The sequence below is a fragment of the Oncorhynchus nerka genome, linkage group LG4 (assembly GCF_034236695.1).
Source record: "Oncorhynchus nerka isolate Pitt River linkage group LG4, Oner_Uvic_2.0, whole genome shotgun sequence".
Lineage (NCBI taxonomy): Eukaryota > Metazoa > Chordata > Actinopteri > Salmoniformes > Salmonidae > Oncorhynchus > Oncorhynchus nerka.
This window is the reverse complement of record NC_088399.1, coordinates 9,674,822-9,702,321: the sequence shown is the minus strand read 5'-3', so window position 1 is coordinate 9,702,321 and position 27,500 is coordinate 9,674,822. Positions and strand designations below refer to the sequence as shown.

Genomic DNA, 27,500 nt, shown 5'->3' with positions numbered 1-27,500 from the left:
ACGGTGTTTCCTCCGACACATTGGTGCGGCCGGCTTCCGGGTTAAGCGAGTAGTGTGTCGAGAAGCAGTGCGGCTTGTTTCGGAGGACGCACGGCTCTCTACCTTCGACTTCTCCAGAGTCCGTACAGGAGTTGCGGCGATGGGACAAGACTGTAACTACCAATTGGGCAGAAAAAGGGGTAAAAGTAACCAAGCTTAAAAGAGTCTGAATATTACAGCGTATCTGTTATTTACCGTTTACATATGTGGCATCACCATCACCATTCCTCATTCCTCATTTTGTCTTCGTCCACTGAGCTTCGTTTTCCAATGCGATCAGAACAGGTCGTCCCCTCTGTTGTTTCTCTCCATTCAAGCGTTCAATCTGCTCAGGCATTCATCACAATGGCAGCCTTGCACATCATCCCCTGTTGTCCTTTAGTAGCTTCCACCACAGTCATGCAAATGAGCTCCTGAACCGAGGGACACCCCACAGAGAATCAGGCACCGTTTGTCCCCCCCCCTTACTCTCCAGACTGGATTCAAATACTATTTGAAATCATTTCAAATATGATAGCCAGGCTTAATTGAGCTTGCCTGACCCAATGGAACTAATAGACTAACCGCAAAGTGCACTCCGATCATCTGGCTCGCAAGGCAATCGAAGGCAAACGCTTCAAAGTATTTGAAAGATTCCTAATAGTTTTTGAACCCAGGTCTGTTCCTCTACTCCTTCCCTTTAACTCTTTGGCATTTTGGTGGAAGCGCTGGCTTGAGCCTAATCCAAGTTGGCAAAACAGTGACCAAGGGAAAGGCCCCTTTTTTCCCCTCTCTTCACCTCTGCCATTCCACGGTCCATTCACAAAATCCAGCAGAGTGACGCAAGGCCCTCCTCCAAGAGTGGACGAGGGGGAATGCCTTTCAACCAGACCTGGGCTCAAACACTATTTGAAATCTTTCAAATACTTTTGAGTGTTTGCTTTAGCCTTCCTGGAGGGGGCCAGGTGGGAAGGGTTTGCAGTTTTGGGACTTTGCTATTGATTCCATTGCAGTTGGCTAGCTCAATTAAACACAAGCCTTTCATCCCTCTAATCATGGTAACCACTTCCCATGAAGACCTTGGGTCGGACCTCCTCCGGGAACTGTGGCATCGGGAATGGGGGAGGTGGAGGGGGGTCTTGATTTTACGTGGAGTGTAGCACTCTGAATTTAACAGCAGACCGGGGTTCAAATACTATGTATCTATCTCATATATATGAGATATATATGTGTGTATATATATGAGATAGATACATAGTATTTGAACCCCGGTCTGATGTTAAGTTCAGAGTGCTACAGAGTTCCCGGAGGGGTTCCGGCCCAAGGTCTTCATGGGAAGTGGTTACCATGATTAGTGGGATGAAAGGCTTGTTAGGGGGTCAAAAGCTTCTGTCGTTTGAGCGTCCCCATGTCACAATGCCATCGCTTGTCTCCCTCTGCTCTTTGGCAATGTTTGGTGTATTGCCCAAGTACCCAAGTGTGACGCAGGACTAGGCAAAGAGCCACACAACTGCTTTGTTGCTACCTTGAAGACTGCAAGTCTTTTGGGATTGTGGTGTGTGTACGTTTGTGCCGTGCTGTCTCCCCACAAACAATTTAAAAGTATTTCTCTGGCAAAATAATGCAGAGAATCTTTTAAATTTCTTAACCTGTAAAATAGTCTGATGTAAATTATTATTTTAAAGTGAATGGCGTGGTAATATCAATGGCTGGAATCTCTAAATGTATTTTTAGAAGGCATACAGTATTATGGACTTCACTCAGTTAAGTTGTATTAAAGGGATAGTCCACCTAAATACTTTTATTATATGTTTCCGAACCTTGAAAGTAATCCTTTAATTTAATGCCAATATTTCCAATTGATTTGAGATTGAGGCCAGATTGATGTCATGGAATATGGACTTAATGCCACTTGATGAAGGTTTGAGGAACTTTACGTTTATTTATTATAATTTTTCTTCCCCAATTGGTAGTTTTATAGTCTTGTCCAATTGCTGCAACTCCCGTACGGACTCGGGAGAGGCGGAAGTCGAGAGCCATGCGTCCTCCGAAACACGACCCGGCCAAGCCGCACAGCTTCTTGAGAACACTGCTCGCTTAAAATAAGAATTTGTTCTTAACTGACTTGCCTAGTTAAATAAAGGTAAAATAAAGTAACCCGGAAGCCGGCCGCACCAATGTGTCGGAGGAAACACTGTATAACTGGTGACTGAAGTCAGCGTGCTTGCGCCCGGCCCGCTACAGGAGTTGCTAGAGCTCAATGGGACAATGACATCCCGGCCCGGCCGGCCAAACCCCTAACCCGGATGACGCTGGGCCATTTGTGCGCCGCCTCGTGTCTCCCGATTGCGATACAGCCCAGGAACAATCCCAGATTTGTAGTGACTCCTCAAGCACTGCCTTCGATGCAGTGCCTTGGACCGCTGGGCCACTTGGGAGGCCATTTTTTATTCTTCTAAAATCAGGTGAATTCTCTGTTAGTTCACCATAACTGGGGATCTGCGTTTAAATGTACAGGATGTACAGCTCGCCCTGTGGAAGATCATGCTTTGGCATACAGAATGTATGGAAGGTGAATTATGGGTAACACCTTCTTTGAGTCACCTTTTTTCATAACAAATTATGAATGCACTTTTTATAAAACCCTATAGTGCATCGTAAGACCTTGCTATAAACATTCACACAGCTCATTTTGGCAGCCTTTTATAAATATCAATGCTTATTGCATTAAACACAGGTGAGTAAAACATGCTATAAGCATTCATTATAGCTCATGGTTCTTTAGAAGAGATGCATAAATTCCTCTTATGTATTTATAATGCATGGCGACAATGTGGCTCTAAAGAACATGTTACTGAATTATTTTGATATTTACAGTAGGATTGACAATGCAAAATCTGCATGGATGTCCGATGGGCTTACTCTTAGCTAGCGGAAATCACTTTCAGGGTGAGGTTTGCTCTCACCTCAACGCCTGTCTCTGACTGAGCCCTCCTGTCTCTGACTGAGCCCTCCTGTCTCTGACTGAGCCCTCCTGTCTCTGACTGAACCCTCCTGTCTCTGACTGAGCCCTCCTGTCTCTGACTGAGCCCTCCTGTCTCTGACTCCGCCCTCCTGTCTCTGACTCCGCCCTCCTGTCTCTGACTGAGCCCTCCTGTCTCTGACTGAGCCCTCCTGTCTCTGACTCCGCCCTCCTGTCTCTGACTGAGCCCTCCTGTCGTGTCTTTCAGTTGAGGCTGCTTGCAGTTGTACCTTGTATCTATACTTATCTGTTGCTGCCATCTAGTGTTTAACATAGATAGGCATGCTGAAAGGTCTATGACTTGTAAATATGTTATTTGATTAAATGTATTGTTGCACAAATCTAGGTAAATAATTAAATATATGCAGTAGATTAATATATTAAATGTCATTTATTGTTGCATCCCTGAAAAAAAGTTAGATGAATAAATATCTAAAAAATTATAATGCCAGCATTCTCACTCACTCATACCCATCATGCTGGCTGTTGCATTGCGAGCATTCAAGACACCAACAAAAATGTGCTGAATATTTCTGCATATTGTGAATTAAAAAGCTGATTTCTTCCTCCTAGGTGGAAAGGAGAGAATGTGGCCACCACAGAAGTTTCAGAGATTCTCGGAAGTTTGGAGTTCCTGCAGGAAGTGAACGTCTATGGTGTTACTGTGCCAGGTCAACAACATCCTTTCTGACAGTATTCATATGTCTATGGTGTCACTGTGCCAAGTCATAGTTCTCGCTGACATCATTAGTACAATTTTTTTATATATATTTTTTTTATAATGGTGCAGAGCAATATTGGACCTAGTTGAAAATGTTTGCCTAATATAACTTCAGTTAATAATAATCATTAATATAGAACCATTTTAGCACCTTTTCTTGGCAAATGAATATGCAGGCCAAAATGTCTCACTACAAAATTTTATAGGGCAGCAGCTAGCCTAGCAGTTAAGAGCATTGGGCCAATAACCGAAAGGTTGCTAGTTCAACAGCCAGTGAAAGTGCAGGGCTCCAAATTTAAAACAACAGAAGTCTCATAATTAAAATTCCTCAAACATAAAAGTATTTCAAAACATTTTTAAAGATAAACTTGTTGTTAATCACCACAGTTTCCGATTTCAAAAGGGCTTTACAGCGAAAGCACACCAAACGATTATGTTAGGTCTGCACATAGTCACAGAAAAACACAGCCATTTTTCCAGCCAAAGAGAGGAGTCACAAAAAGCAGAAATGCAGATCAATTAATCACTAACCTTTGATGATCTTCATCAGATGACACTCATAGGACTTCATGTTACACAATACATGTATGTTTTGTTCGATAAAGTTCATATTTATATCCAAAAATCCATATTTATATCCAAAAATCCATATTTATATCCATTACGTTCAGTAATGTTTTGCTTCCAAAACATACGGTGATTTTGCAGAGAGCCACATCAATTTAAAGAAATACTCATAATAAGCATTGATAAAAGATACAACTGTTATGCATGGAACATGCAACTTCCCCAAAATGCAACCGCTGTGTCAGATTTCAAAAAAGCTTTACCGAAAAAGCACACCATGCAATAATCTGAGTACGGCGCTCAGACACAAAAACGAGCCATAAAGATATCCGCCATGTTGTGGAGTCAACAAAGTCAGAAATAGCATTAGAAATATTCACTTACCTTTGATGATCTTTATCAGAATGCACTCCCAGGAATCTCAGCTCCACCATAAATGTTTGATTTGTTTGATAAAGTCCATAATTTATGTCCAAATACCTCCTTTTTGTTCGCACGTTTAGCCCAGTAATCCAAATTCACGAGGCGCAGGCAGGCAAAGTCCAAAAGTTCCATTACAGTCTGTAGAAACATGTCAAACGATGTATAGAATTAATCTTCAGGATGATTTTATCATAAATCTTCAATAATGTTCCAACCGGAGAATTCCTTTGTCTTCAGAAATGCAATGGAACTCAAGCTAACTCTCACGTGAACGTGCGTGGTCAGCTTATGGCTCTCCGGCAGACCTCTGACTCATTCAGCTCCCATTCCCCCCTCCTTCACAGTAGAAGCATCAAACAAAATTCTAAAGGCTGTTGACATCTAGTGGAAGCCTTAGGAAGTGCAGTATGACCCCATAGACACTGTATATTCGATAGGCAATGAGTTGAAAAACTACAAACCTCAGATTTCCCACTTCCTGGTTGGATTTTTTTCTCAGGTTTTTGCCTGCCATAGGAGTTCTGTTTTACTCACAGACATCATTTAAACAGTCTTAGAAACTTCAGAGTGTGTTCTATTCAAATCTACTAATAATATGCATATATTAGCAACTGGGCCTGAGTAGCAGGTAGTTTACTCTGGGCACCTTATTCATCCAAGCTACTCAATACTGCCCCCAGCCGTAAGAAGTTAACTGACTTGACTAGTTTAATTTTTATTTTATTTTTTAAATCTCCTTAATGCTGAGTGCCAAGCAGAGACACATTGGGTCCCATTTGTACGGTCTTTGGTATGAATCGGTCAGTGCTCAAACTCCCAACCTATTCAATCTCACGACAGACACCCTTAACCACAAGGCCACTGAGTAGGTGTGTAACATTATCCTCATTGTTTATGTACAGGTTATGAAGGCAGAGCAGGTATGGCAGCCGTCGTCCTAAAGATGGACCAAAAGCTGGATGGTAAAAAACTCTACAACCATTTGGTCCAAAGTCTCCCCGCTTACTCGTGGCCCTGGTTTCTACGGATCCAGGTAAGACAATCCTGAAACCACATATATCCATTCAGGGAAAAATTATCCCCACACAAAACTAAAACTTGTTTTTTTAAACGTAATGAGTGACTACTTATTAACGAACTGTGTGATTTTATACGTAACGTTAATATACGGGTTGGTACTGGAGTGTACCACCGTAATATGGATAAATCAATTAAATAGTTTGTTCTTGGTATTTTCAGAAACCGTATTGAAACCATGCTATAAATACATACATTCAATACAATAACCTTAAATGGATCATTAAAAAAAAAATTACAATAAAAAGAACGTTCCCTTCAACTCTAACCCCAAAAAATGTTATATCACTTAAGCGCATTTAGAATTGAAACCCCCGACCCTTTTCAGCATAAACTCTGTCCTTTGTCTTCCATAGACATCCATAGATGTGACCGAGACCTTCAAGCAGCAGAAGAGGAAGCTGGTGCAGGAGGGCTTCAGTCCTGAGGCCGTCCAGGAGTCCCTGTATTTCTTGGACCTATCCCAGAGAGACTACATCCCGCTCACTCTGTCTCTGTATGATGACCTTGTCTCCGGAAAGATACGGCTCTAGGCTGTCCAGTCAGGTCAGCAGGACTAAACAGAAAGGTGTATTTCTGATTTATAACGGGTTTATATACAGTACTGTTTAAAGGTGTTATTTACCCAGGAAGCCTCACTGACTGACTGTGTCCTGTGCATCTAATTTTCAGCCACGTTTCTTTTTTTTTCTCTTTTTTTTTCAATTTTAGTTTCCGTTAGGGGATTATATAATATGTTCATTTTTATCAGATGCTTTTATCCAAAGCATCTTACAGTTGGCACCTGTATACAGTAAGACTGAGCCATCCGAGCCAGCAAAACCACATAGTTTACCTAAAAGTTAATACCTCAAAAGTGGTCCATATTTTTGCACCGTCCGTTGTGTACTATGTACTGCTAGATGGTACATTAGGAGAATTCGCAGGCCTCAATCCAACGTGAAATGGAAAGGTTGACAAACATCAAATTCTATCTAATTTAATTTAAAATGTAATTTAATTTGATGTCCTATGTGGCATCACATGCTGATCCGCATACCAGGCTTCAGTCGCCACGTGTTACAGCAGGTTGACCCCTAAAGCTTGACTCATTTATGACCTACAATGGTCCTCTCTTGTCCATAACTCTGGGCCTTAATTATATCCCCAAATTTAAGACTGAGTTTTTCCTGGTCAAGTCACATGGTCATGAACAACTTCCAGCCATAAGTATGATTTACAAAGCTATTAAATTATGGTAAATTAATTAATGATTTTAAGACATGCAACTGTTTTTTATCAAGTGTGACCACCGTTATTTAGTTCTTATCAATGGCAAATGTAATTTAACCTTTACTTAACCCGGAAAAGACCCTTTTGAGGTTAGAAACCACTTTTTGCGAGTTGTACCATGAGCGGGAAATGCAAAAACTAACCCAGATAATCCCAACATTTTAATCCATAGACCTTTCAGAAAAACTATATCTTGTTTTCTATACATTTACACCTTTCAGGAACTCGCTGCTTTTGCATTACTACTATGTGACGTTTTGAATAATGACCGTGCATATTGTATGTATGCCCTGGATGACGTGGTTCATTTTTGTGTTTATGATTAGGTATTAGATTATTGCATAGATTTTATGTGAATATATTTTGTGTGTTTTTATATATATATAACACACAATTGTATTTTCTTATATTATATGTATATATATTATATATATTGTAGCGACCCGCACAGACAGCTGTGTGTTATGTGCTAGGCTAGGAGGTGGTTGTGTTGTACTGACCAGTACCCGGTGTTCGCGGGGTCCGACATGTCAATCAACCTGCTATCTGCCAATCACGGGAATGCCTGGAATGTTCTGATGCCGGGCATCCTGGTGGTTGGCGGAGTGGCGTGGAGGGGGGTTGGGCAGGGGGGTGGAGCATTGGAAGTTAAGACCAGGTTCAGCCTTTGTTCTCTCTCTCTTACGTCTGGGCTTCACAAGAGAAGGTCACGATTGGCTTGTGGGTTATCTGTCATCTATTTGGCGTGTGCTACGGCCCAAACAGTAGCCTGTGTAAAGTTGGTTTAATAAACCGTCAATTCGCAAACTCAAGCCTCGGTCTGGACAATTTTTCATTTATGATCTAGTCAGGTCATTACATTGGTGTCAGAAGTGGGATTATTTTATATATATATATATATATATTTTTTTTTATATGACAATTTGTTTTGCGGTTATGAAGATGACGTCATAACAGCACACCGGCGACTCACTTACAGTGAATTGCTCCGACTCTACATATCTACATCCTGAAAGTGCATATTAACCGACAGAAGGAACATTTTTTAGTTTGGGCATAAGGGTCCAAAATGAATTCAGGTTACGTTTAGGTTAATTGAATTAAGGTTCGGTTTAGGAAGAGGGTTAAGGTTAGGTATTGTTTCAGTGAGGTTATGGTAAGGGAAAGGGAAAGGCATACAAGTTGACTTTGGGTACTACCCGTTTGCCGACCATTCATTTTCTGATGGGTGTAAATATATACAGCCATCTTTCTGGACTTTTTATGTTTGGATTCCAACACATATCTCTAGTCATCCTAAATGTGGTGTTATAACATGTACTCTTGTCAAACAACATTACATTCCCATTCCCTTTGTTTTTGAGACCACGCTAGGACATAATCTGTCTGTTATCATTTTAAAAATTACACCCTGTTTTTAAAGTGATGTCTGACCCAGATTGATTTGAAAAATTATGTACATTATAACATTCCTTTCAGTTGAAATAAACCATAGTATTTCCATTGCAATGTGTGCCTGTGTGTGTGTGTGTCTTGCTATTTCACTCCTTTGTAAGTGTGGCTTTTCCCTGATAATACACACGTTTGCATTATTGCTTACATTGCCTGTAGTTAATACACAATATATAATTGTCTACTTATATTATAAGTAGTTCTAACACACATTTGTCATTGGAATAAATGATATCACCTGTTTAATATCCTGTGTGTTTGTCACTGTATTTCTCTCCCACAGAATAAAACAAATATTTACACAATGTAAAGTTACAATATGATGGTGTTTTGCTAAGTGATGTTTGGGGCCTGTCACCCACTTTGAGGATATATGCCAAGAGTGTCAAACGCAATACCTGGAGGGACGTGTGTCTGTAGGTTTTCGCTCTTCTCTTGTACTTGATTGATAAATTAAGGTCATTGATTAATTGGGAACTCTTAATTCGATACGGAAATAACTAAAAATAAGACACTAGGCCCTCCGGGAATTGAGTTTGAGAACCCCTGATATATGCAATGTAGCCTAACCACGTAGCCATGCTGGGGACGAGATTATATTCAAATCGCCAGGCTGGGGACGAGATTATATTCAAAGTAGCCTAACCACGTAGGCAGGCTGGGGACGAGATTATATGCAAAGTATTTATTTCTCAAGTAATATACTTTTCTATATGTAACTGTGCACCGCCACCACTAGGGGGCTCTAAAATACCCTATTTTCTACCTGTGTAGTATTTGAAAACAGATTACTGAACGTCATTTCCGTACACTGACACTGAGTACTGACAACCATATCACTAATTTGTGTTAAATATAGCCAGAGAGGATGTAAAATAAAACATGAAACATGTCCAAACAAATAGCGGAGTCATTAATTAACATGTCTTCCGGATTGCCACACAGGAAATACCGAGATATAGCGGTACTTTAATTTCAGATGCCGGGGGGGACCAAACAACCTGCATGACAGATGAGGAAATTACAGATGACACTACAGAAGAGCTGCTCATTAAAAAGACTGTGTAGCGCAAGACTATATATTTGTCCAATAACATTATGTTTAAATGCATATAACTGAGAATACTGTATGTTTACGTTGTAAATAAGTAACTTCATTTAAACCAATTACATTTACAACTCATTATTTATAAACTGTGGGCTAAATTGTAATGTCAAAGCATTATTTTTCATGCTGTAAATAAAACAAATATTCAAGCTACTTGGATAGTAACGTTAATTAGAGATTGTCCTTAGTAGCCAGATTGTCTTCAGTAGCCAACGAATAACAGGCCATTACAACCCAGAAACAAATCAGTGAAAATGTTTTCTCTTGTATTTTTTTTAGATATTGTTTTCATATTAAAACACTGATTTCTGCATATCAATAACTTTATTTGTAATGGCGTCTTTTCTCCACATGCTCTGTCAACTTGTGTATGTTGAATGCAACAGCTTGTAGCTGTCAACGGAAGAAAAACATGTCGTTAGGCACGTGAAGTGTATTCTCAACAGACCGCTGAAATCAGTCACAAGAGGGTCTGTCTCTTGGCTGTGGAGACAGCGGTGTATCTCAATACACCTCAGTTGAAATCTGTGTCTGCTTCCCAGTCAGACCTCTGTGTCGTTCCCGCGGTGACATTACAGGACGGTCTTTGAAACTCAAGAGGCAACACGACATTTTTCGTTCTAAACTTAATTTTTTTCTGTTACGTTTTATTTTAACTTCATGTATTTGTAGGTATAGGTGATAGTCGAAAATGCGCTCTGTGTAGCCATTCTTGATATTTATTCCATCGGATTAAATAACAACACATTGGAAAATTAGACAAAAAAGTTTGTTTAGGATGTGGACCAAGAGGATTTTTTCGTGCTTGGTTGGACTGGTGGCGTTGACGGGTTTTCTCGTAGTAAAAGTAACAGGACAAGACCCTCCAACGCTCGGGAGGAAAACGCTTCTCAAGGTGGATGGAGATCAGACGGCTGCCTCAAATCGAGTGAGGAGAAGAGGAAAACAGGAATCCCTACGAGGGTAAGAATAACAGAATGTGAAGTTGAAAGAAAATATGATTCCTCTACACCGAACCTGCTCACCTCAAAGTAACGTTTGTTGACAATACAAAATTAGCAGCGTAGATTGTTGATGTCATGAACTGAAGGTAGAAATCCTACCCACCAGAAAAAAACATACACTTTTCAAATGTCATGACATTGTCAAAATGCCACTGTTACACAAACATAACATGAGCAGAATTGAATGTTAAGTATTCGTCTTTTCATCTGAGATAAATATGCAATATGAGTGGGGAATAATTGAAGAAATCAATTAATAAAATGTATGTATCTCTTGACATCAACATCTATTTTTATTCTAAATAGAGAAGATGACTTTTGTCGCTCTGTGACCACCATCACCCCATGCATTTCAAATTAAAAAGCGTGAAAAAAGCGTGTGAAATAGATTCCTAAACTAACCATTATTCATTTCCGCAGTTCTTAAATCAAGTATGATTATTATGATCAAGTATGATTATTATGATCAAGTATGATTATTTACAGAAAAATTGTTGTTTCTTACTCCTTCCGTATAGGCCCAATGTGTGTGGATCACGTTTCCACTCCTACTGTTGTCCAGGCTGGAAAACCTTGCCCGGGGGCAACCAGTGTATCGTGCGTAAGTAGCGCAGCAGATGTTGACGATAATAAAGTATCTCTGTGTTGAGTTGGTCTCTAGGAAATATATATATATATATTTTTTGCATAGGGCTCAGTTGACCATTGACCAATAGGATGTGCTAATTTACATGTCTCATATAACTGTGATGTAGTGCTTCTGGGTTATTGCATGTGTTTTACACAATCATTTACAAATACATAGCAACAGCCAAAGAGCTAATGCATTGATCGATTCTACGTTTAGGAAAAGCTCTCTATGGAAACAAGACTTCTCCCATGCAATATATGTTCCCGAGTTAGGCCCACATGTTTCTTTAAAGACCAATCATTGCATTATTGGTGTGTCATTATGCCCTAAAGCCATGCTTTGCACCTGTAAAGATACCAAATAATTGTTGGATAATAAATGATTTTCACTGTACTAATAAGTAACATGGGATGAGAGCCGAAACATCTCTAACAACCAGTAAACTCCTCATCTAACCACAACGCTCGGGGGGGAAAGAATAACAGAATGTGAAGTTGAAAGAAAATATGATTCCTTTACACCGAACCTGCTCACCTCAAAGTAACGTTTGTTGACAATACAAATAAATGCATTATTTAATTAGCAGCATAGATTGTTTGTGCACCTTATTAGCATATCCCTTCCCTGGGACTTCGTCCAGCTCCTCCTGGGGGCTCAGCTTGGCCCCCCTTCCCTGAGACTCCCTCCAGCTCCTCCTGGGGGCTCAGCTTGGCCCCCCTTCCCTGAGACTTCCTCCAGCTCCTCCTGGGGGCTCAGCTTGGCCCCCCTTCACTGGGACTTCCTCCAGCTCCTCCTGGGGGCTCAGCTTGGCCTCCCTTCCCTGGGACTTCCTCCAGCTCCTCCTGGGGGCTCAGCTTGGCCCCCCTTCCCTGGGACTTCCTCCAGCTCCTCCTGGGGGCTCAGCTTGGCCTCCCTTCCCTGGGACTTCCTCCAGCTCCTCCTGGGGGCTCAGCTTGGCCCCCCTTCCCTGAGACTTCCTCCAGCTCCTCCTGGGGGCTCAGCTTGGCCCCCCTTCCCTGAGACTTCCTCCAGCTCCTCCTGGGGACTCAGCTTGGCCCCCCTTCCCTGAGACTTCCTCCAGCTCCTCCTGGGGGCTCAGCTTGGCCCCCCTTCCCTGGGACTTCCTCCAGCTTCTCCTGGGGGCTCAGCTTGGCCCGGTAACTTGGTCGGTCACAACAGCAAGAGCAAGGTGTTAGATATGCCCAGAACTCTCCTGTGGTTTCCAGGGGGTCATACCCAGAGTTCTCCTGTGGTGTCCAGGGGGTCATGCCCAGAGTTCTCCTGTAGTGTCCAGGGGGTCATACCCAGAGTTCTCCTGTGGTTTCCAGGGGGTCATGCCCAGAGTTCTCCTGTGGTATCCAGGGGGTCATACCCAGAGTTCTCCTGTGGTGTCCAGGGGGTCATGCCCAGAGTTATCCTGTAGTGTCCAGGGGGTCATGCCCAGAGTTCTCCTGTAGTGTCCACGGGGTCATGCCCAGAGTTATCCTGTAGTGTCCAGGGGGTCATGCCCAGAGTTCTCCTGTATTGTCCAGGGGGTCATACCCAGTGTCCTCCTGTAGAGTCCATGGGGTCATACCCAGAGTTCTCCTGTAGTGTCCACGGGGTCATACAGGGGGTCATACCCAGAGTTCTCCTGTAGTGTCCACGGGGTCATACAGGGGGTCATACCCAGAGTTCTCCTGTGGTGTCCAGGGGATCATACCGAGAGTTCTCCTGTAGTGTCCACGGGGTCATACAGGGGGTCATACCCAGAGTTCTCCTGTAGTGTCCACGGGGTCATACAGGGGGTCATACCCAGAGTTCTCCTGTGGTGTCCAGGGGTCATACCCAGAGTTCTCCTGTGGTGTCCAGGGGTCATACAGGGGGTCATACCCAGAGTTCTCCTGTGGTGTCCAGGGGGTCATACCCAGAGTTCTCCTGTAGTGTCCACGGGGTCATACAGGAGGTCATACCCAGAGTTCTCCTGTAGTGTCCCACGGGGTCATACAGGTGGTCATACCCAGAGTTCTCCTGTAGTATACAGGGGGTCATACCCAGAGTTCTCCTGTAGTGTCCACGGGGTCACACCCAGAGTTCTCCTGTGGTTCTCCAGGGGTCATACCCAGTGTCCTCCTGTAGTGTCCACGGGGTCATACAGGGGGTCATGCCCAGAGTTCTCCTGTGGTGTCCAGGGGTCATACAGGGGGTCATACCCAGAGTTCTCCTGTGGTGTCCAGGGGTCATACAGGGGGTCATACCCAGAGTTCTCCTGTGGTGTCCAGGGGTCATACAGGGGGTCATACCCAGAGTTCTCCTGTGGTGTCCAGGGGTCATACAGGGGGTCATACCAAGAGTTCCCCTGTAGTGTCCACGGGGTCATACAGGGGGTCATACCAAGAGTTCTCCTGTAGTGTCCACGGGGTCATACAGGGGGTCATACCCAGAGTTCTCCTGTGGTGTCCAGGGGTCATACAGGGGGTCATACCCAGAGTTCTCCTGTGGTGTCCAGGGGTCATACAGGGGGTCATACCCAGAGTTCTCCTGTAGTGTCCACGGGGTCATACAGGGGGTCATACCCAGAGTTCTCCTGTGGTGTCCAGGGGTCATGTTGGAGTCAGTAGAGTGGACTCCTGAAGGGCTGTTGACTCTGGAAAGGGGCCAGAGGGAAGTTCAGGCTCTCCCATTATTGACATATCAATGTTAGATGTCAGCTTAAATTATGCTGCATGCCAGTTGCGTGTCTCCTCTGCCAAATACACTGAGTATACCAACATTAGGAACACCTTCCTAATATTGAGTTGCACCCCCCCCTTTGCCATCAGCCTCAATTCGTTGGGGCATGGACTCTACAAGGTGTCAAAAGCGTTCCACAGTAATGCTGGCCCATGTTGACTCCAGTGCATCCTACAGTTGTGTCAAGTTGGCTGGATGTCCTTTGGGTGGTGGACCATTCTAAACTCAGCAAAAAAATAGTCTTTCAAAGATAATTCGTAAAAATCCAATTAACTTCACAGATCTTCATTGTAAAGGATTTAAACACTGTTTCCCATGCTTGTTCAATGAACCTTAAACAATTCATCAACATGCACCTGTGGAACGGTTGTTAAGACACTAACAGCTTACAGACGGTAAGCAATTAAGGTCACAGTTGAAAACTTAGGACACTAAAGAGGCCTTTCTACTGACTCTTTAAAACACCAAAAGAAAGATGCCCAGGGTCCCTGCTCATCTGCGTGAATGTGCCTTAGGCATGCTGCAAGGAGGCATGAGGACTGCAGATGTGGCCAGGGCAATAAATTGCATTGTCCGTACTGTGAGACGCCTAAGACAGCTCTACAGGGAGACAGGATGGACAGCTGATCGTCCTCGCAGTGGCAGACCACGTGTAACAACACCTGCACAGGATTGGTACATCCGAACATCACACCTGCGGGACAGGTACAGGATGGCAGCAACAACTGCCCAAGTTACACTAGGAAAGCACAATCCCTCCATCAGTGCTCAGACTGTCCGCAATAGGCTGAGAGAGGCTGGACTGAGGGCTTGTAGGCCTGTTGTAAGGCAGGTCCTCACCAGACATCACCGACAACAACCTCGCCTATGGGCACAAACCCACCGTCGCTGGACCAGACAGGACTGGCAAAAAGTGCTCTTCACTGACGAGTCGCAGTTTAGTCTCACCAGGGGTAATGGTCGGATTCTCGTTAATCGTCGAAGGAATGAGAGTTACACCGAGACCTGTACTCTGGAGCGAGATCGATTTGGAGGTGGAGGGTCCGTCATGGTTTGGGGCGGTGTGTCACAGCAGCATCGGACTGAGCTTGTTGTCATTGCAGGCAATCTCAACACTGTGCGTTACAGGGAAGACATCCTCCTCCCTCATGTGGTACCCTTCCTGCAGGCTCATCCTGATATGACCCTCCAGCATGACAATGCCACCAGCCATACTGCTCGTTCTGTGCGTGATTTCCTGCAAGACAGGAATGTCAGTGTTCTGTCATGGCCAGCGAAGAGCCCGAATCTCAATCCCATTGAGCACGTCTGGGACCTGTTGGATCGGAGGGTGAGGGCTAGGACCATTCCCCCCAGAAATGTCCGGGAACTTGCAGGTGCCTTGGTGGAAGAGTGGGGTAACATCTCACAGCAAGAACTGGCAAATCTGGTACAGTCCATGAGGAGATGCACTGCAGTACTTAATGTAGCTGGTAGCCACATCAGATACTGACTGTTACTTTTGACCCCTCCCCCCCCTTTGTTCAGGGACACATTATTCCATTTCTGTTAGTCACATGTCTGTGGAACTTGTTCAGTTTATGGCTCAGTTGTTGAATATTGTTATGTTCATACAAATCTTTGCACATGTTAAGTTTGCTGAAAATAAACGCAGTTGACAGTGAGAGGACGTTTCTTTTTTTGCTGAGTTTAGATACACTTGGAAAAACTGTTGAGCTTGAAAAACCCAGCAGTGATGCAGTTCTTGACACAAACTATTGCACCTGGCACCTACTACCGTACCCCGTTCAAAGGCACTTAAATCATTTGTCTTGCCCATTCACCCTCTGAATGGCACACATACACAATCCATGTCTCAATTGTTTAAAAAAAATGGAACAACCGTTCTTTAACCCCGTCTCCTCCCCTTCATCTACACTGATTGAAGTGGATTTAGTAAGTGACATCAATAAGGGATCATAGCTTTCACCTGGATTCACCTGGTCAGTCTATGTCATGGAAAGAGCAGGTGTTCTTAATGTTTTATACACTCAGTGTATATTCTACTAGAATTTCTTGGGCACACATAGATAGCATAGGTGTTATTATTCAATGCTATCGGGGTAAATCAGGATTCTCAAAATCAGACACACAAGTTACTTTCTTGTGACCCTCAGAGGATTCTTTACAATTACTACTGTATATTACAGTTTGAGTTACCACCTAAACCTAAACTGGCACAGCAATGTTACTATAGACTACCTAAACCTAAACTGGCACATACATGTTACTATAGACTACCTAAACCTAAACTAGCACAGCAATGTTACTATAGACTACCTAAACCTAAACTAGCACAGCAATGTTACTATAGACTACCTAAACCTAAACTGGCACAGCAATGTTACTATAGACTACCTAAACCTAAACTAGCACAGCAATGTTACTATAGACTACCTAAACCTAAACTAGCACAGCAATGTTACTATAGACTACCTAAACCTAAACTGGCACAGCAATGTTACTATAGACTACCTAAACCTTAACTAGCACAGCAATGTTACTATAGACTACCTAAACCTAAACTAGCACAGCAATGTTACTATAGACTACCTAAACCTAAACTGGCACAGCAATGTTACTATAGACTACCTAAACCTAAACTAGCACAGCAATGTTACTATAGACCACCTAAACCTAAACTAGCACAGCAATGTTACTATAGACCACCTAAACCTAAACTAGCACAGCAATGTTACTATAGACTACCTAAACCTAAACTGGCACAGCAATGTTACTATAGACTACCTAAACTAGCACAGCAATGTTACTATAGACCACCTAAACCTAAACTAGCACAGCAATGTTACTATAGACTACCTAAACCTAACCTGGCACAGCAATGTTACTATAGACCACCTAAACTAGCACAGCAATGTTACTATAGACTAACTCAACTAGCACAGCAATGTTACTATAGACTACCTAAACCTAACCTGGCACAACAATGTTACTATAGACCACCTAAACCTAAACTAGCACAGCAATGTTACTATAGACTACCTAAACCTAAACTAGCACAGCAATGTTACTATAGACCACCTAAACCTAAACTAGCACAGCAATGTTACTATAGACTAACTAAACTAGCACAGCAATGTTACTATAGACTACCTAAACCTAACCTGGCACAACAATGTTACTATAGACCACCTAAACCTAAACTAGCACAGCAATGTTACTATAGACCACCTAAACCTAAACTAGCACAACAATGTTACTATAGACCACCTAAACCTAAACTAGCACAGCAATGTTACTAGAGACCACCTAAACCTAAACTAGCACAACAATGTTACTATAGACCACCTAAACCTAAACTAGCACAGCAATGTTACTAGAGACCACCTAAACCTAAACTAGCACAGCAATGTTACTAGAGACCACCTAAACCTAAACTAGCACAGCAATGTTACTATAGACTACCTAAACCTAAACTGGCACAGCAATGTTACTATAGACCACCTAAACCTAAACTAGCACAGCAATGTTACTAGAGACCACCTAAACCTAAACTAGCACAGCAATGTTACTATAGACTACCTAAACTAGCACAACAATGTTACTATAGACCACCTAAACATAAACTAGCACAGCAATGTTACTATAGACTACCTAAACCTAACCTGGCACAGCAATGTTACTATAGACCACCTAAACCTAAACTAGCACAGCAATGTTACTATAGACCACCTAAACCTAAACTAGCACAGCAATGATACTATAGACTAACTAAACTAGCACAGCAATGTTACTATAGACTACCTAAACCTAACCTGGCACAAGAATGTTACTATAGACCACCTAAACCTAAACTAGCACAGCAATGTTACTATAGACTACCTAAACCTAACCTGGCACAACAATGTTACTATAGACCACCTAAACCTAAACTAGCACAGCAATGTTACTATAGACTAACTAAACTAGCACAGCAATGTTACTATAGACTACCTAAACCTAACCTGGCACAACAATGTTACTATAGACCACCTAAACCTAAACTAGCACAGCAATGTTACTATAGACCACCTAAATCTAAACTAGCACAACAATGTTAGTATAGACCACCTAAACCTAAACTAGCACAGCAATGTTACTAGAGACCACCTAAACCTAAACTAGCACAGCAATGTTACTATAGACTACCTAAACTAGCACAGCAATGTTACTATAGACTACCTAAACCTAACCTGGCACAGCAATGTTACTATAGACCACCTAAACCTAACCTAGCACAACAATGTTCCTATAGACCACCTAAACCTAACCTGGCACAGCAATGTTACTATAGACTACCTAAACTAGCACAGCAATGTTACTATAGACCACCTAAACCTAAACTAGCACAACAATGTTACTATAGACCACCTAAACCTAACCTGGCACAGCAATGTTACTATAGACTACCTAAACTAGCACAGCAATGTTACTATAGACTACCTAAACTAGCACAGCAATGTTACTATAGACCACCTAAACCTAACCTGGCACAACAATGTTACTATAGACTACCTAAACCTAAACTAGCACAGCAATGTTACTAGAGACCACCTAAACCTAAACTAGCACAGCAATGTTACTATAGACCACCTAAACCTAAACTGGCACAGCAATGTTACTATAGACTACCTAAACCTAAACTAGCACAGCAATGTTACTATAGACTACCTAAACCTAAACTAACACAGCAATGTTACTATAGACTACCTAAACTAGCACAGCAATGTTACTATAGACTACCTAAACTAGCACAGCAATGTTACTATAGACCACCTAAACCTAAACTAGCACAGCAATGTTACTATAGACTACCTAAACCTAACCTGGCACAACAATGTTACTATAGACCACCTAAACCTAAACTAGCACAGCAATGTTACTATAGACCACCTAAATCTAAACTAGCACAACAATGTTAGTATAGACCACCTAAACCTAAACTAGCACAGCAATGTTACTAGAGACCACCTAAACCTAAACTAGCACAGCAATGTTACTATAGACTACCTAAACTAGCACAGCAATGTTACTATAGACTACCTAAACCTAACCTGGCACAGCAATGTTACTATAGACCACCTAAACCTAACCTAGCACAACAATGTTCCTATAGACCACCTAAACCTAACCTGGCACAGCAATGTTACTATAGACTACCTAAACTAGCACAGCAATGTTACTATAGACCACCTAAACCTAAACTAGCACAACAATGTTACTATAGACCACCTAAACCTAACCTGGCACAGCAATGTTACTATAGACTACCTAAACTAGCACAGCAATGTTACTATAGACTACCTAAACTAGCACAGCAATGTTACTATAGACCACCTAAACCTAACCTGGCACAACAATGTTACTATAGACTACCTAAACCTAAACTAGCACAGCAATGTTACTAGAGACCACCTAAACCTAAACTAGCACAGCAATGTTACTATAGACCACCTAAACCTAAACTGGCACAGCAATGTTACTATAGACTACCTAAACCTAAACTAGCACAGCAATGTTACTATAGACTACCTAAACCTAAACTAACACAGCAATGTTACTATAGACTACCTAAACTAGCACAGCAATGTTACTATAGACTACCTAAACTAGCACAGCAATGTTACTATAGACCACCTAAACCTAAACTAGCACAGCAATGTTACTATAGACTACCTAAACCTAACCTGGCACAACAATGTTACTATAGACCACCTAAACCTAAACTAGCACAGCAATGTTACTAGAGACCACCTAAACCTAACCTGGCACAGCAATGTTACTATAGACCACCTAAACCTAACCTGGTACAGCAATGTTACTATAGACCACCTAAACCTAAACTGGCACAGCAATGTTACTATAGACCACCTAAACCTAAACTAGCACAGCAATGTTACTATAGACCACCTAAACCTAAACTGGCACAGCAATGTTTCTATAGACCGCCTAAACCTAAACTAGCACAGCAATGTTACTATAGACCACCTAAACCTAAACTGGCACAGCAATGTTTCTATAGACCGCCTAAACCTAAACTAGCACAATTCCAATAATGGGTATAATAACTGTAATGCTAGGAGATATGTTAACGAGCCCCTGACACGGTAACTAATACATTGGTTTTGTATGGGGGTGTAACTTCCACATTCCTGTTTTCTCATTGTACTCCACTGCTTGCAAGGTCTATGTGATTCTTTAAAAAACACTTGGTTTGCACTGTATTTAACGAAGGCTAGGACAAGCTCTTAGTCTGGCCCATGTACTGTAGTAGTTCTCACATAGGGTCTGACGGACAATGTTCATTTACTCTACACTCTTGTGTGTCCTCATCCCCACAGCCATTTGCCGGAACAGCTGTGGAGATGGATTTTGCTCACGGCCCAACATGTGCACATGTCCCAGTGGCCAAATTGCACCAACCTGTGGCACAAAGTCCAGTAAGTATTCCCCCATGTTACATGTCGCCTTCTTTATGCTTCCTCTCCAATATAAAACCACAAAATGCTTTACGAGAGTGTTTTGTATATGTTTAGTTTATTTCACCTATAATATACTGTCTGACAATGGTTTTACTAGTATTTTGGACATTTGAATTTCACCCAAACAAAAAGATAAAATAATAAATAAAAATAAACCCGTATTTTAAACCTCCTGTTTATTTCGTACAACCCTCCTCTGCTCGCTCGAAAGTTGTGAATGGGATGTTGACCAATATGCCGTGGTCCTGTCCTGTTGCTCCTCTAGCCCAGCAGTGTAACATCAGGTGTATGAACGGTGGCCTCTGTGCCGAGGACCACTGTCAGTGTCAGAAGGGCTTCTCAGGCTCCTACTGTGGACAACGTGAGTATACACTATGATGTAAATGCAGCCCGTTTACACTATGATGTAAATGCAGCCCGTTTGCACAGTGTAGTATATACAGTAAGCACCAATTGTGCTAAATTAGCATTGCAAGTGTTCGTTGGCGTTTAGGCTACTTGCATTACTTCACTAATGTATAATATATATATATGTATATATATATTTTTTTTCTTCTATGTATTTTACCCCCTTTTTCTCCTCAATTTCGATCTTGTCTCATCGCTTCAAGTCCTAAACGGGCTCGGGACAGGCGAAGGTCGAGTCATGTGTCCTCCGAAACATGACCCTCCACACCGCGCCTCTCAATCCAGCTGCACCAATTAGTGAGAGAGAGGAAACACCGTTCAACTGACGACTGAAGTCAGCCTGCAGGCACCCGGCCCGCCACAAGGAGTCGCTAGAGCGCGATGAGCCAAGTAAAGCCCCACCGGCCAAACCCTCCCCTAACCCAGACGTCGCTGGGCTAATTGCGCGCCGCCCTATGGGACTCCCGATCACGGCCGATTGTGACACAGTCTGGGATCAAACCCGGGTCTGTAGGGACCTCTCAAGCCCTGCGATGCAATGCCTTAGATCGCTGCGCCACTCGGGAGGCTCACCTACATTTTTTTACCATTAACTTATAGGCCCTGTATAGACTCCATGGGAGATCTAAGGGCTTCCCCGAAGTTCATCACTGTATAGACTGTAGAACATGTGACAAACTGCAGCAGAAACAGTTGGCATAGATAAATTAGAAGATTTATTTTTACATATATACTATTACTATCAAACAATGGTATGGTTATGGAGGATAATACATTTCTTAAGGACTTCACATTAACATGTCCCTCCAGATCCTCAAAACCTCCTAAAAACCACGGTATATGGTTAGTACACGTGAGTTTAATCCTCGACAAGCCATGGGCCAATGCCTTCATATATAGTTCAGATCCAGGATATATAGTTCAGATCCAGGATATATAGTTCAGATCCAGGATATATAGTTCAGATCCAGGATATATAGTTCACATCCAGGATATATAGTTCAGATCCAGGATATATATAGTTCACATCCAGGATATATAGTTCACATCCAGGATATATAGTTCAGATCCAGGCTCTTGAATGTATAGTTCAGATCCAGGATATATAGTTCAGATCCAGGATATATAGTTCAGATCCAAGATATATAGTTCAGATCCAGGATATATAGTTCAGATCCAGGATATATAGTTCACATCCAGGATATATAGTTCAGATCCAGGATATATAGTTCAGATCCAGGATATATAGTTCAGATCCAGGATATATAGTTCACATCCAGGATATATAGTTCAGATCCAGGATATATAGTTCAGATCCAGGATATATAGTTCAGATCCAGGATATATAGTTCAGAACCAGGATATATAGTTCAGATCCAGGATATATAGTTCAGATCCAGGATATATAGTTCAGCTCCAGGATATATAGTTCAGATCCAGGATATATAGTTCAGATCCAGGACATATAGTTCAGATCCAGGATATATAGTTCAGCTCCAGGATATATAGTTCAGATCCAGGATATATAGTTCAGATCCAGGACATATAGTTCAGCTCCAGGATATATAGTTCAGATCCAGGACATATAGTTCAGATCCAGGATATATAGTTCAGATCCAGGATATATAGTTCAGATCCAGGATATATAGTTCAGCTCCAGGCTCCTGAATGTATAGTTCAGATCCAGGATATATAGTTCAGATCCAGGATATATAGTTCAGATCCAGGATATATAGTTCAGATCCAGGATATATAGTTCAGATCCAGGCTCCTGAATGTATAGTTCAGATCCAGGATATATAGTTCAGATCCAGGATATATAGTTCAGTTCCAGGATATATAGTTCAGATCCAGGATATATAGTTCAGCTCCAGGATATATAGTTCAGATCCAGGATATATAGTTCAGATCAAGATATATAGTTCAGATCCAGGATATATAGTTCAGCTCCAGGCTCCTGAATGTATAGTTCAGATCCAGGATATATAGTTCAGATCCAGGATATATAGTTCAGATCCAGGATATATAGTTCAGATCCAGGCTCCTGAATGTATAGTTCAGCTCCAGGATATATAGTTCAGATCCAGGATATATAGTTCAGATCCAGGATATATAGTTCAGATCCAGGATATATAGTTCAGATCCAGGATATATAGTACAGATCCAGGATATATAGTTCAGATCCAGGATATATAGTTCACATCCAGGATATATAGTTCAGATCCAGGATATATAGTTCAGAACCAGGATATATAGTTCAGATCCAGGATATATAGTTCAGATCCAGGATATATAGTTCAGATCCAGGATATATAGTTCAGAACCAGGATATATAGTTCAGATCCAGGATATATAGTTCAGATCCGGGATATATAGTTCAGATCCAGGATATATAGTTCAGATCCAGGATATATAGTTCACATCCAGGATATATAGTTCAGATCCAAGATATATAGTTCAGATCCAGGATATATAGTTCAGATCCAGGATATATAGTTCAGATCCAGGATATATAGTTCAGATCCAAGATATATAGTTCAGATCCAGGATATATAGTTCAGATCCAGACTCCTGGATGTATAGTTCAGAACCAGTGTGGATTGACATTGAAAGGGCCTGAAAGGTTCTTGTCCTGCCATGAAGCAGGGCCCCCGTAACCGGGGCGTAACCAGGGCATTAAGCCGCCATTAGGGCTCCAGTCCCTCGCAGGGTGAACAGAGGTTTAGAGGGCCAACATGGTTTACATTTGACCCCGAAGCAGCTGTCGTCACCTGGAAGGCTTATAATCCAGTGAATTCTGGGCTTGCTCGAGTGGATGTGTAAATCACAGAATAGGTAGCAGCATGATGGAGTGGTAGGAGGAGAGGAGGGAAAGAGGGGTAAGTAGTGGTAGATAGAAAGAGAGAGGTAAGGGATAGAGGGATAGAAGTAGATAGAGGGATAGAGGTAGATAGAGGGATAGAGGTAGATAGAGGGATAGAGGTAGATAGAGGTATAGAGGTAGATAGAGGGATAGAGGTATAGAGGTAGATAGAGGGATATAGGTATAGAGGTAGATAGAGGGATAGAGGTAGATAGAGGGAAAGAGGGATAGAGGTAGATAGAGGGATAGAGGTAGATAGAGGGAAAGAGGTATAGAGGTAGATAGAGGGATAGAGGGAAAGAGGTATAGAGGTAGATAGAGTGATAGAGGGATAGAGGTAGATAGAGGGATAGAGGTAGATAGAGGGATAGAGGTAGATAGAGGGATAGAGAGAGGTAGAGGGATAGAGGTAGATAGAGGGATAGAGGTAGATAAAGGGATAGAGGGATAGAGGTAGATAGAGAGATAGAGGTAGATAGAGGGATAGAGGTAGATAGAGGGATAGAGGTAGATAGAGGGATAGAGGTAGATAGAGGGATAGAGGTAGAGCGAGGGATAGAGGTAGATAGAAGTAGATAGATGTAAGGGATAGAGGTCGATAGAGGTAAGGGATAGAGGTAGATAGAGGTAAATAGAGGTAAGGGATAGAGGTAGATAGCGGGATTGAGGTAGATAGAGGGATAGAGGTAGAGAGAGGGATAGAGGTAGAGAGAGGGAGGCTCAACAAGAGGCTCCCACGCTGAGGTCTGTCCAACGCTGGTCAGACCAAGCTGACTCCACACTCCAAGACTGCTTCCATCACGTGGACTGGGACATGTTTCGTATTGCGTCAGATGGAAATATTGACGAATACGCTGATTCGGTGTGCGAGTTCATTAGAACGTGCGTCGAAGATGTCGTTCCCATAGCAACGATAAAAACATTCCCAAACCAGAAACCGTGGATTGATGGCAGCATTCGCGTGAAACTGAAAGCGCGAACCACTGCTTTTAATCAGGGCAAGGTGTCTGGTAATATGTCCGAATATAAACAATGCAGCTATTCCCTCCGCAAGGCTATTAAACAAGCTAAGCGTCAGTACAGAGACAAAGTGGAATCTCAATTCAATGGCTCAGACACAAGAGGCATGTGGCAGGGTCTACAGTCAATCACGGACTACAAGAAGAAACCCAGCCCAGTCACGGACCAGGATGTCTTGCTCCCAGGCAGACTAAATCACTTTTTGCCCGCTTTGAGGACAATACAGTGCCACTGACACGGCCTGCAACGAAAACATGCGGTCTCTCCTTCACTGCAGCCGAGGTGAGTAAGACATTTAAACGTGTTAACCCTCGCAAGGCTGCAGGCCCAGACGGCACCCCCAGCCGCGCCCTCAGAGCATGCGCAGACCAGCTGGCCGGTGTGTTTACGGACATATTCAATCAATCCCTATACCAGTCTGCTGTTCCCACATGCTTCAAGAGGGCCACCATTGTTCCTGTTCCCAAGAAAGCTAAGGTAACTGAGCTAAACGACTACCGCCCCGTAGCACTCACTTCCGTCATCATGAAGTGCTTTGAGAGACTAGTCAAGGACCATATCACCTCCACCCTACCTGACACCCTAGACCCACTCCAATTTGCTTACCGCCCAAATAGGTCCACAGACGATGCAATCTCAACCACACTGCACACTGCCCTAACCCACCTGGACAAGAGGAATACCTATGTGAGAATGCTGTTCATCGACTACAGCTCGGCATTCAATACCATAGTACCCTCCAAGCTCGTCATCAAGCTCGAGACCCTGGGTCTCGACCCCGCCCTGTGCAACTGGGTACTGGACTTCCTGACGGGCCGCCCACAGGTGGTGAGGGTAGGCAACAACATCTCCTCCCCGCTGATCCTCAACACGGGGCCCCACAAGGGTGCGTTCTGAGCCCTCTCCTGTACTCCCTGTTCACCCACGACTGCGTGGCCATGCACGCCTCCAACTCAATCATCAAGTTTGCGGACGACACAACAGTGGTAGGCTTGATTACCAACAACGACGAGACGGCCTACAGGGAGGAGGTGAGGGCCCTCGGAGTGTGGTGTCAGGAAAATAACCTCACACTCAACGTCAACAAAACTAAGGAGATGATTGTGGACTTCAGGAAACAGCAGAGGGAACACCCCCTATCCACATCGATGGATCAGTAGTGGAGAGGGTAGCAAGTTTTAAGTTCCTCGGCATACACATCACAGACAAACTGAATTGGTCCACTCACACTGACAGCGTCGTGAAGAAGGCGCAGCAGCGCCTCTTCAACCTCAGGAGGCTGAAGAAATTCGGCTTGTCACCAAAAGCACTCACAAACTTCTACAGATGCACAATCGAGAGCATCCTGGCGGGCTGTATCACCGCCTGGTACGGCAACTGCTCCGCCCTCAACCGTAAGGCTCTCCAGAGGGTAGTGAGGTCTGCACAACGCATCACCGGGGCAAACTACCTGCCCTCCAGGACACCTACACCACCCGATGTTACAGGAAGGCCATAAAGATCATCAAGGACATCAACCACCCAAACCACTGCCTGTTCACCCCGCTATCATCCAGAAGGCGAGGTCAGTACAGGTGCATCAAAGCTGGGACCGAGAGACTGAAAAACAGCTTCTATCTCAAGGCCATCAGACTGTTAAACAGCAATCACTAACATTGAGTGGCTGCTGCCAACACACTGTCATTGACACTGACCCAACTCCAGCCACTTTAATAATGGGAATTGATGGGAAATGATGTAAATATATCACTAGCCACTTTAAACAATGCTACCTTATATAATGTTACTTACCCTACACTATTCATCTCATATGCATATGTATATACTGTACTCTAGATCATCGACTGCATTCTTATGTCACTAGCCACTTTAACTATGCCACTTTGTTTACTTTGTCTACATACTCATCTCATATGTATATACTGTACTCGATACCATCTACTGTATGCTGCTCTGTACCATCACTCATTCATATATCCTTATGTACATATTCCTTATCCCCTTACACTGTGTATAATACAGTAGTTTTGGAATTGTTAGTTAGATTACTTGTTGGTTATCACTGCATTGTCGGAACTAGAAGCACAAGCATTTCGCTACACTCGCATTAACATCTGCTAACCATGTGTATGTGACAAATAAAATTTGATTTGATTTGATTTGATTTGGATAGAGGTAGATAGCGGTATAGAGGTAGATAGAGGGATAGAGGTAGATAGAGGTAGATAAAGGGATAGAGGTAGATATAGGTTTAGAGGGATAGAGGTAGAGAGAGGTAGATAGAGAGAGGTATAGAGGTAAATAGAGGGATAGAGGTAGATAGAGGGATAGAGGTAGATAGAGGGATAGAGGTAGAGAGAGGGATAGAGGTAGATAGCGGGATAGAGGTAGATAGAGGTAGAAAGAGGGATAGAGGGATAGAGGTAGATAAAGGGATAGAGGTAAAGAGAGGTAAGGTATAGAGAGGTATAGAGGTAGATAGAGGTATAGAGGTTGATAGAGGTAGATAGAGGGATAGAGGGATAGAGGTAGATAGAGGGATAGAGATAGATAGATGGATAGAGGGATAGAGGTAGATAGAGGGATAGAGGTAGGTAGAGAGAGGTAGATAGAGGTATAGAGGGATAGAGATAGATAGAGGTAGACAGGTAACTAGATGGTTAGAGGTAGATAGAAAGATA

The 27,500-nt window shown here is 42.8% G+C and overlaps 2 protein-coding genes and 1 long non-coding RNA gene across 3 annotated transcripts in view; 2 read left to right on the top strand and 1 right to left on the bottom strand.

Annotated features, from left to right (window-relative positions):
• The window catches only part of LOC115117740 (long-chain fatty acid transport protein 6), a 24,356-nt gene extending 15,747 nt beyond the window's left edge, over positions 1-8,609 (top strand). The window contains exons 8-10 of the mRNA XM_029646235.2: positions 3,614-3,711; positions 5,654-5,784; positions 6,185-8,609. Of these exons, the coding sequence (XP_029502095.2) occupies positions 3,614-3,711; positions 5,654-5,784; positions 6,185-6,361 (406 nt within the window). The 3' untranslated portion in view covers positions 6,362-8,609. The remainder of the gene's footprint in view (positions 1-3,613; positions 3,712-5,653; positions 5,785-6,184) is intronic.
• Positions 8,610-10,365: 1,756 nt separating this feature from the next.
• On the bottom strand, positions 10,366-11,301 carry LOC135571366 (uncharacterized). The gene is made up of 2 exons (XR_010463735.1): positions 11,170-11,301; positions 10,366-10,615 (listed from the first exon to the last, which is right to left on the bottom strand). It is a non-coding gene; the product is annotated as an uncharacterized LOC135571366 (long non-coding RNA).
• Positions 10,439-27,500, top strand: part of LOC115117097 (fibrillin-2) — a 261,948-nt gene continuing 244,886 nt past the window's right edge. The window contains exons 1-4 of the mRNA XM_065017208.1: positions 10,439-10,623; positions 11,183-11,265; positions 20,388-20,486; positions 20,794-20,889. Of these exons, the coding sequence (XP_064873280.1) occupies positions 10,439-10,623; positions 11,183-11,265; positions 20,388-20,486; positions 20,794-20,889 (463 nt within the window). The remainder of the gene's footprint in view (positions 10,624-11,182; positions 11,266-20,387; positions 20,487-20,793; positions 20,890-27,500) is intronic.